General features: G+C 35.9%; 1 protein-coding gene across 2 annotated transcripts; it reads left to right on the top strand.

The window, feature by feature from the left end:
• The first annotated feature begins 2,349 nt into the window (after window positions 1-2,349).
• LOC119067017 lies at window positions 2,350-7,511 on the top strand. 2 transcript variants are annotated; one of them, XM_037169745.1, is made up of 5 exons: window positions 2,350-2,611; window positions 3,040-3,155; window positions 5,507-5,670; window positions 5,934-6,154; window positions 6,237-7,511. In XM_037169745.1, the coding sequence occupies exons 2-5, from the start codon at window positions 3,135-3,137 to the stop codon at window positions 7,373-7,375; spliced, it is 1,545 nt and encodes a 514-aa protein (XP_037025640.1). In that variant the 5' UTR covers window positions 2,350-2,611; window positions 3,040-3,134; the 3' UTR covers window positions 7,376-7,511. The 2 variants fall into 2 exon arrangements, with proteins under 2 accessions (XP_037025640.1, XP_037025639.1); XM_037169744.1 differs by lacking the exon at window positions 3,040-3,155 and having other exon boundaries at window positions 2,351-2,611.
• The last annotated feature ends 3,549 nt before the right edge of the window (window positions 7,512-11,060 follow it).

The following is an 11,060-nucleotide window of genomic DNA, read 5'->3' on the forward strand; positions in this document are numbered from 1 at the left end:
TAACGCTATAGATCAATTGAAAGATTTACTGCTGTCTTGTATAAGAGGCAAGCGGAAACAACTGAATATAGTCAGTCCACTCTGGCCTTTGGACCGCCGCTAGTTATCGAGGTCGAAACAGCCTTCTTTTTCTCATTCATTCGCTTAACGTGAGTCCAGCCTAAGGGAAGAGTGTTCAAACTCTGTTTGTTCCTAATTTATTTTATTTTGTTTTTTAGCTTCATTTTGATAAATTTAATTTAATTTATTTATTCACCGCCAAAAAATTGGCTGCATACAAGATACATAAAAGTAAAATACATAAATCTTCAGCCAAAAGTATCAATCACAAAATATCACATTCAGTTACGTTAATCATAAGAATCAAATATTCAAAACTTTCACTGATCAACAATTCTATCTTCTTTAAGGCTTCGTTTTAATTCCGCCATAAAATCACTCCTGTCCATCCACAATATATCACTGAATTCGTTTACCGTTCTGATGATTTCCGCCAAAGGTTGATTGTGTCCATAGTTGTTTCCATAAATCGCTTCAGCTAGAGGCCTTTCATTTCGCAACATACGCATTTTGGCTTGTGTATTTTTAGCAAAATTTAAATCAGGCATGAGCGCCGCCGAAAATAAGCCGCCGATGAAGCCGCCGCCGGCCATTTTTGAGCAAGCCGCGCCGCAGCCGAGCCGGTGCCAAAAACACGGCTCAAGCCGGCTTGAAACGGCTGGAAAATGAAATAAAGATTTCGAAAGGTGAATGGGTGAAATAATTTTGAAAACCGAGATTCCTGTTGATCCTAAGCAGCTCAAGTACATTTTGAATTTTTTTTTTTTCAAAATTAAGAAAATTTTGAAAATTTTCTTGAATTTTCATGAATTTTCCAGAATGGTATATTACGTCCTCGCTTCTAAGTTTGTTGTTTTGGCAAGTATGACCTTTGCGGAACGAGCCGAAGGCGCACAATCAGTTAATTCACAAATTTGAGAAAACTTTATCGATCTTTGCGAATTTTCTCGATTTTTTTTCTTTTCAATTTTTACTTGATTTTCGTGAGCTTTCGATTTCTTCTCGAAAACCATTTTCTTAATGAGTTAAATGAGTGTACTGGAGCATGATTTTCCATTTAGTTCAAGTTTTGAGGCAATAAAACTTGACGTGTTAGTGAACCTTAGACTTAGAGACTTGCTTGTAACAAGACCAGTTCCACTTGCACTTTGAACAACCTAATCTACCTACATTTTCGCTTTCCGTACAATTTCATTTTCATGCTTACTAGTTCATTTTCCATGAATTTATCTAAACGTTTTTATTTTGAAAAAAAGTTAAAAGGAACCTCCAGCCAAGCCGTTTTAAGCCGGTTCAAGCCGATTTTTTCGCCGCCGCCGAGGTTTCTCCGTCGGCGCTCATGCCTGATTTAAATCAGTAGGCCAATATAGAAATTTACCGTTCCAAAGTAGACAATAAGATATAATTGAGTTGTAATTTTCTGTTGTTTTCTGGAAATACAATGGACGTTTCTCAGCTGGTCGACTCATACAAACAAAATTGCTCATATATGCATTTGTACGGTTTTACCACTACCAAGTGAGTGTACTTATTTAAGCCGTATTATACGGGCCGTATTATACGGGCCGTATTATACGGGCCGTATAAACAAGTATACGCATTTTCGTTTGCATGAGCGAACCGCTGAAATAGTTATTTGTTACCCAAGGGAAGAAAAGTATGAAATTTGTTTGCACAAGTCGCTCTTGAAAATGAAATTTCCCACTTTTCTTACCGAGGTTTTCTTACCGTTGTCTAAATTCATGTCTAAATTTGACTGACGTCCACTGTATGACTTTGGGATGCAAACTTCATCACACACTTCATTTGAAATAGGAATTGATTTACTATCAGCAGATACATATAAGACGTAAAGGTTCTTAGAAATAACATATTATTATTGAGTACACAGGTGCTCAAAATCAGTGGACATAACATGACGTTTTGACTGTATATAAGGTAAAGGTGAAATTTGTATTTTTCTAATTTTCAATACAACAAAATGTTGCTGGATAGATTCTTGCAAAAAAAAAAATATTTTACTTCACGGCAATCGCTTCTGTCGTCTGCTATCGTTTCTTTTCCCGTTTTACAAACAGGGAGGACTTTATTTGAATCATAATAAGAAGAAACACGCAACTATTTTCATGTGTAAATGCCTCTAACTCATATATACAAAAAAATGATTTTTTTTTCGGTCATACTTTAACATGACGCAGCCACACGCAAGACATTTTCAGTCTTTAACAACCACCCTATCCCAAAAATAATAGACATTTATATCGACCCTTAATGGAAGCGCATGCGTCATCCTATACACATTATAATAGAAACGAGAGTTTCTAAGGAATTTCAGTAATGAAGAAACGTATTTTCAACTAAGTGCGAAACAAATGTCCCATAAAGTGTATCTCGCGACAATTAAAATAGCTTAATTCGCCAAGCATAACTGTTTAAAATTCGGGATATAAAAAATGCCAAAATTCTTTTGTATCAATTTGCTTGTGTTTAATGAAAAAAAATGTTGCATGGATACCTGATAGCATTCGGAATAGCTGCCTTTCAAAATCTAGTGAGACTCTCTTTGTTCAAATCCATTTGTTATGAAGTCGAAAAATATAATATGGAAAATGTCGTTGTTGCTCTTATAACAAAAAAAAAATTGGTTTTTCTTTTGATTTTTTTTTTATTTTGATTTTTGATTCGGTTAAAACATAAATGAGGTGCATTTATATAGATCAATATTTTATAAAGAAGAAAAACGAAATGAAAATTATATAAATGGTGGACGTTGAATTGAATTTTCAATTTGACAATCAAAAATAAATCTTTTGTCATTTCCTTAACCATGTTCATTAGTAAATGTGTCGATGTTAAATGAATTCTGTTTATGTTTTTTTTTTAACTTTTAATTTAAAATTAACATTTTTTTTAAATTCAATGTAATAACGATACCCAAAAATATTTAATAAATTAAACAAAAAAATTTTTTTTCTCAAGTTTCTAGTGACTAAACAGTTTATTGAAATCGTTGTTTTATCACCAATCCCGTTCCAAAATGTTACATGATAATGTTTTTATCATAGTGTTGGAAAATGCATAGAAAAGATTCAGTTGTAAATAAATATTAAATTTAGTTTTCTTTACTAATAATAATGTTACAAAATAAATTCGTAGATTTTGTCTATACAATTAGTTGTTCCTAAAACATTTTTGGTTTTTATTTTCTAAAATCCCTTAGTTGATTGAACGAATAAAAATCTTAAACTGAAAGTTTATCTTCCTTTTTCCTTTTAATTATTTTCTTTCCTTTTTTATTGAATGTCATGATTGTAATACTCAAAAATATAGTTGAATGCTATCTATATATAAAATATCAAACAGTACGAACCAAGTAATTTAATTTACACTCAACCAAAACAAGAGGTCATCATTGACGTCTTTTAACTCTGCTACATAAAATTTAGGTTGAATTGTTACATGGTCATAATATATGGGAGTATACCCAAAATCTAAAGTGAAGGATTTTTATTCCTTATTTTGATGCAATATCATTCATAAATAATGGTGAATGTGGAAGAACTAAATCCGAGCGCTGAACATTCCAAGCAAACAAAAATCCTTCAAAACAAAAATTAAAATCGTTCGAAATTAACGGGTTGACATTTTTATTGTGTTTTGAACTAACATCTGTCAGATAAAACGGTATCTGAATTGCAATCAGCTGGACTTTTGCCGTTCGTGCTCTTCAGAGATTACCATTACTTTCTATAAATTGATGAGTCTCTGACTTTGACCTTGTGTATTGCGTGATAAGTATTTTTATTTTTGACATTATTTATGCACACAACTGAGAAACAGAAGTAATATTTTGTGGAACCGATGTTTATTTAACGTTTAAAATGTCCAAACGTTGATAAAACACAAACGAAAATGTTCGTACATTCTTCTGTGAAGTCCAAAAACGATTTATCCGACTTCACTGACTGTAATGTACGAAAGTTTTCTGAGACCACTGTAAATTCACTACTTTAGTTGATGGAATAGTTGTTTATATTAAAGCGAAGCTGAGGTCAATAATCGGACGTAAACATAACTTACTCGTTTTTATCCGAGTTATGTACACGACCTACAAAACAAAACATCCCTAGGGTTGTAAAATATTTATGAAAATCCATTACACCACTAGAGTAGATGTGTAAAGGATAGGGCGTATCGAATTTTTAGAATTTTTAGGGCCGCGATAGCCTGTGTGCGGAAAACGTAGATCATTGAAAACTAATTCCAGGCATATGGTTGATGGATCCGAAGGTGCCCGGGAAGAAGTCCCCCCGGACGACTTTAACTTTCAAATGGTCATAACTCGGAAAGTTGAGAGTATTTCTGAAAACAATGTTCTAGCAGGATGTAGAGCGTTAAAAACTCTACAAAACTGCCAAAGAAACCGATGGTCCAAAAGGTGTGTCTGTCGAGGTTTTCTAACATCGAAAGTTCGACATTTTCGTTTTTGACTTTTATTTCCTGAGAGACAAATTATTAAGTTTAGCTTTTGGCATGAGGTTGTAGAGGAGGTCGAGTACTACCAGTACACTAGGCATTGTCCCGGTCGGCGATCCATCCGAAACCACTTTTTCAACATTTTTGAATGGACTTTTTAAGTGTACCCACGTCGCCCACGAAGCCAGTGCAGACACTGTAACCGGTGTTGCTGAGTCGAGGTAACCTTGGCCAGTAAGTGCACATAATATTCCATAACAGTAGCTGAACTCTTTTGGAGTCGTTTTGTCAGATTTCTTCACATCAAATAAATTTCGGATAAAAATAGTAATTGTATTATGGGGGCGGGCTTGTTATATACGAATTTTACGGGATCCATTTTTATAAAACAAAAGAAAATAGTTATTTTCATATGTGCGGTGTGATTAACATCACTTTCTCCACTCCAATGCCAAGATAAAATGACGTTTTGTGCATAATTCGGCTGACGACAATTCTTGTTTCGAACGGGGAGAAAGTAGACATTTTCTCCTCTGTACTGCCACCAAGGTTTTCGTGTTGAAAAATGGATAAGAAACTGATAATCTTGTTTCGTGAAGAAAAATGGTTGATCACACTAGCGAAAATTGGAAATTCTAACTCGATCGAAACACTGCTCTCGCTACGCTCTTGTTGGAATTTCCAATTTTCTTCTCTCGGTAAACAATTAACTGTCACTATACTCAACATTGCACAATATTTTTACTTTTTGGAACGTGTAGTGGTAATTTACTTCGTTGTTAAATTTGCCTGGACTTTATTTTTTAAATAATTTATTAGCTTGTAGGAGATTGGTCTTCTTTGTTCGTTTAGTGTCTGTTTTTCTCTATAATTATTGCATTTCTGTCCATTTTTCATTTTATTTTTTTTCAAATAGAATTTCTGATTCATTTTGCTGACACTGAAACAATTTTATCTATTTTCAATCAAGGTGTCAGCTCGCTTCTGCGAAGGGGGCCATCGCTGTTCACCGCCAAAAGAGTGCTGTCCACAGGGTTGTTGCTATTTGTACGCTCCGCCAAGTGCTCCACGAACCACACCACCGTCAACCGATCATGTACTTAATTTGTTTTTTATCAATCACTGGTATTTTTGGTAAGTTATCGTTCTGTTACAGACAACATTGGTGAAATTTAAGCATGAATTTGCTTCAGCTGTGTTACCAACGCGCGTATGTGTAACAATTACACCTGTATAAAGACGTATGAGCTCAGCACTTTTGTTTGTAAGAGTGGACCAGCTGGACCAGATGAAACAAATTCATACCTAAATTTTAGTGACGTCGACTGTAGTTGATCATGATCATGGGTCAATGTATCTTACGGACATACTATCAACAATTGTTTGCTCAATTTCAGGTGTGTTGTTTTGGCTCTCATTCTTGCTATATTATGTGCATGTTCGTTATGGAAAAAGCGACGACAACTGTGCGGATGGGGCTCTCCTGGCCCACATTCACAATCAGGTGATTCGGCAGGTTCATGTTATGCGCCGCCCCAATACAGTCGATGCAGTTCATTTCATCATGCACCGCCACCTTACACAGAGGTGACATCAAAACCGGATCTTTATCCACTTGGTAAGTGTACACGTCCACCAATTGTGGTGGCAGAATTCGCAGTATTTTGCGAGTAATTTTTGTTTTGATTTTCATTTTCCAGTATTTACATGCAACGGAGACAATAGTAAGAATGGTTCAAGCTACTTAATGGTCCAATATTTTCGAAATTACATCGTTCGACCCGTTGGCTCACTATCCGCTACTAGTACAGTTGATTCGTTAAGTTCCAGTTGTATTTGTATAGCAAATGAAGCGAATACATTGGTGCCTCCTCCATATTCTCGAGCAGCTAGTCCCGATCTGTCGTTGACCACCCGTTCGTATGGTATACCGCGATCAGCTTCGCAGCAAGGATGCTCGTTGGAAAACTACACGTACCAATCGGTGCCAGTGTTCTCCAATGACGATCTGAGCACAACATCAGCCAGTAACATTGCACTGCGTGCATCAGAAAGTGCAACAATTCATACGGATAACGGTGTTAATGCGAACACGATGCATTTATCTCGAAGCGACCAACAATTCAAACAAACTATGATCACTCATAGCATTAGTAACATAAGTATACCGGTGACTGGTGTTGATGTGGCTACCATTAGCCAAGCGATAAACACCCAAAATACAAACAGTAATAATAGCACAAATTCGTACAGCAGCATGAATGCAATATATAATATCCAGCAGCAACTTCCTTGTGATAGTTTTAGTGAAGAATCGCCAATAAACGGAGACATTTTGCAAAAATTCAACGACATGAGACGATATGTGAATTCGAATAGTGGTTCGGCCATATCCAGTTTAAACAATGTGGGCACACCGGACTCACCGCCACGTGCAACTAGTCCTACGGACGAGGTGAAGGAATTACTGCAGCAAATCAGACAATTGCAAAAAGAAAACAGTGACGATCGTATCGAAGATCCATCGCCCAGCAGTGCTGCATCCGCACCGAAAACGACACGAACAACCGCCTCAATTCGCCCATCATCGTTGCATCGCAAAGATTTCTTTGCCAAGAAGGTGCGATACGTGTCCATCACGAATGCGGGTGGTGCGAAAACCATTCGCAGTCCACTCGGATCGGGTTGTTCGAGCTTGTTGGGCAAAGGACGTAGTCGCAAAGGTTGGATATCGAAATCGGCTCCAACCACACCCGCAACTGCCTTACCGCCGTGTTTTCTAGATGACGACAGTCAATCACTATTAAATGAACAAGACGAAGATGTCGAAACAAATTAGATTTCTTATAAATTGGCTGATTGGAAATTTTCACAATTTTTAAAACGGACAATCGCCGCCACCCCCTTAAAATACAAAAACCAAAATTGTTACATATTCGAACTATAGAAGATTCAGTTTATCGTTTAAAACAAAACAAAAAATTAACAATTTTAACGTAAATACAAATAAGTTAATCGTAAAATGCTACAACAAAAAAACCAAGGAAAACCAAAAAAAAAATCTTCGTATCGAGAAAAAAAAACAAATTCGAAAAATTTATCATTCCCAATCAATAAGTTCTATGTGGGCTGATATATATACAACACTCTGTAAATAGTTTCGTGTGAGACAGCCAGTCACATATTTTTTTGTTACTTTTTATTTGTTGAGGTAAATATAACGTTTTACACTTCGCTTTCAGTTTTCCTTAATAAACAGGCTTTAGTTTTCCCTAGGGTCGAAACAAGCTTATTACGCACCTCGGGAAAATTAGAAAATTCGTTTAGGTTTCAAAAGCATATAAAATCCATTACATAACTCGGGATAAAAATTGGAAAAGTGGATTTTTTTCGTGTGAATTTTGTTAATCCGAGGCGAAGCCGAGATCATTTAACGCGAACAAGAGAAATAAATATTGCTTGCGGTTTATATACTTTGGTCGGATTAATGTAATTGACATTGATGTAAATAGAGTAACTCTCTGGGAGGGCCAAATTTCCGAAAATTAAGTTGCAAATTTTGGGAAATTAAAAAAATATATTTTTTTTGCCCGACGGATAGAAATATCTGCCAATAAGACATGTTCTGAAGCAGGCATGACCGCCGACGGAGAAACCTCGGCGGCGGCAAGCCGAAAAAAATTTCTCGGCGGCGGCGAAAAAGTCGGCTTGAGCCGGCTTAAAACGGCTCGGCTGGAGGTTCCTTTTAACTTTTTTTCAAAATAAAAACGTTTAGATAAATTCATGGAAAATGAACTAGTAAGCATGAAAATGAAATTGTACGGAAAGCGAAAATGTAGGTAGATTAGGTTGTTCAAAGTGCAAGTGGAACTGGTCTTGTTACAAGCAAGTCTCTAAGTCTAAGGTTCACTAACATGTCAAGTTTTATTGCCTCAAAACTTGAACTAAATGGAAAATCATGCTCCGGTACACTCATTTAACTCATTAAGAAAATGGTTTTCGATAAGAAATCGAAAGCTCACGAAAATCAAGTAAAAATTGAAAAGAAAAAAAAATCGAGAAAATTCGCAAAGATCGATAAAGTTTTCTCAAATTTGTGAATTAACTGATTGTGCGCCTTCGGCTCGTTCCGCAAAGGTCATACCAAGGCCAAAACAACAAACTTAGAAGCGAGGACGTAATATACCATTCTGGAAAATTCATGAAAATTCAAGAAAATTTTCAAAATTTCCTTAATTTTGAAAAAAAAATTCAAAATGTACTTGAGCTGCTTAGGATCAACAGGAATCTCGGTTTTCAAAATTATTTCACCCATTCACCTTTCGAAATCTTTATTTCATTTTCCAGCCGTTTCAAGCCGGCTTGAGCCGTGTTTTTGGCACCGGCTCGGCTGCGGCGCGGCTTGCTCAAAAATGGCCGGCGGCGGCTTGATCGGCGGCTTATTTTCGGCGGCGCTCATGCCTGTTCTGAAGAGAAGACATTAAATTTAATTTTCAAGCCCTGTGCATAGATTTCAGAATTTTTCTCGTAATTTAGGCTTTCGGCAGTTGTACATGTACACATGTCTGTTGTAGACGGTTGACTTTAGACACTTTCGCTTGTCGTGAAATTGCCTAAGGTTACCGTCCGAAACAGATACGTACATAACTACAAACCACAATTAAGCGGCGTCAAGTCAACACGAAAATGTTAAGTTTCTTCTATTGAATTCAAACATTTGTTTAGTTTTATTGGTAGATTATGTTCTGGATAAATAAATGAAAGTATGGACCATTTTGTCCCTTGCCTATAAAACAAATAATAATAAAAAAATATTTGCCTCGATGATGAAGAAAATAAGAAAAAATAATTTCTGTACAAGATTCAGTATTGTATAAAAGTAAAACACCGTCAAGTAAAATCATTTTTTTTTTTGTTATTTTCTGTCTGTAAATAAATGAAATTCGGTCCTTGAATGATACAAGGACATTTTTGAATAATAAAAAAAAAATGGAAAGAAACATTTAATTTCGGAAACATAAAACTATTTACTCAATGGATGTGTGTTTTGAGCAAAACAAAAAACAAGTAGTTATTATCATTCAAGTAATTAGATTGTAAGGATTAAGACAAAAAAAAACTTTGAATTTTTATTTAAACTCGAAGGTAAAAATTGTGTAATCTTTTTTGGCTTGGATTGAACCTCATTATGAAAATAAATTTCAAAATATAAACATACAGGTTTTTGTTACTATAATTATGCGCGCGATAGCAGAGCGCCCGTGACGCAAGTCCTATTACTGGAAAATATGTAAAAAAAAAATTTGGTCCTAAACTGCGGAACCATATATATACAGCAAATATTGAAGTTCTTGAAGGCATATTTCCTTACCAACCAACTGGTATTAGATCTGGTTTTTTATTATCATGGCAAAGTGATTCAACCAAAAGGAAAATGCTTTTTATATGTGTGCGGATGTTTTTGATACTGGAGCCTCTGAAATGTCGTAATTCACGCCGTAAGTGCGCCTTAAATTCAAACATAATCATAGAAACGCAGAAATAAATCTATAACGCAGACTTTTAAATCTCTATTCCAACTACACCAACCATACCAACCCAAAAAAAACCTAAATGTCACTCATTTGTTTGTTGATTTTTCCAATTTTCAAAAATCATAAAATGGAATTCTGCTGGTATGTAATTTTCTGCATGTTTTGTTCGACGCATTCTTTGTTATTTGTACTAAGGGGGACAGACAATCGTCGAGTGAATATCCTGTGTAGATCAAGCGTTGCATCCTTATACAGGACGTTTGGGATCACTAGAAATACCCCCAGCTGAAATGCCTATAGACGAATTGCTAAAACACAACGAAACATAATAATAGAAAGGAAACAAACAGAGCTTTTGCTCTTCCCTACCCACTCATGGTTCACGTAAAGTGATTTCAACAAAGACGACAGAGCTGTTTCGACCTCAGGATTCAGTGGCGGTCTGAGGATAGCGTGATCTATCCATCATCAGTTGTTTCCACTGATCCCTTCCCAAGACAGCGACAGTAAAACTTTCGATTGAACAAGTGTTTGAAAATTTACTTAGAGAATTATTCATCAACTGATGGAAATACGGGTAAATTTGGAACGCTGCTAAGAAATTCAAAACCCAGACGCAGCAAAAAATCAAGTAAAAGCAAAAACGTAACCAGAAGAAAATCAAACTAACAAAAAGCACGAAAGAATCTCACCATTTTTCAAACAAACTGCATTCATCCAAGCCACATCCATCCAAATTGAATTCATCCAAATTGCACTTATCCAAATTCCATTTCCAAAAACACCAAATGTACTTTACGACACGAAAACTCATTCCATCACAGGCAACTCCGTTTTTGCACGAAAGTGTTGCGTATATCGAGGATAACTCCGTTCGTATCGGAAAGTAGTGAACGCTAAGGATGCACTAGTAACAGTACAGCAAGGGTGCAGTTAACTAAAGACTTTGGTAAGGGTACAGTTAAGGGTGCAGTTAACTAAAGACATTGG

Source organism: Bradysia coprophila (genome assembly GCF_014529535.1).
Source record: "Bradysia coprophila strain Holo2 chromosome X unlocalized genomic scaffold, BU_Bcop_v1 contig_117, whole genome shotgun sequence".
Classification (NCBI taxonomy): Eukaryota; Metazoa; Arthropoda; class Insecta; order Diptera; family Sciaridae; genus Bradysia; species Bradysia coprophila.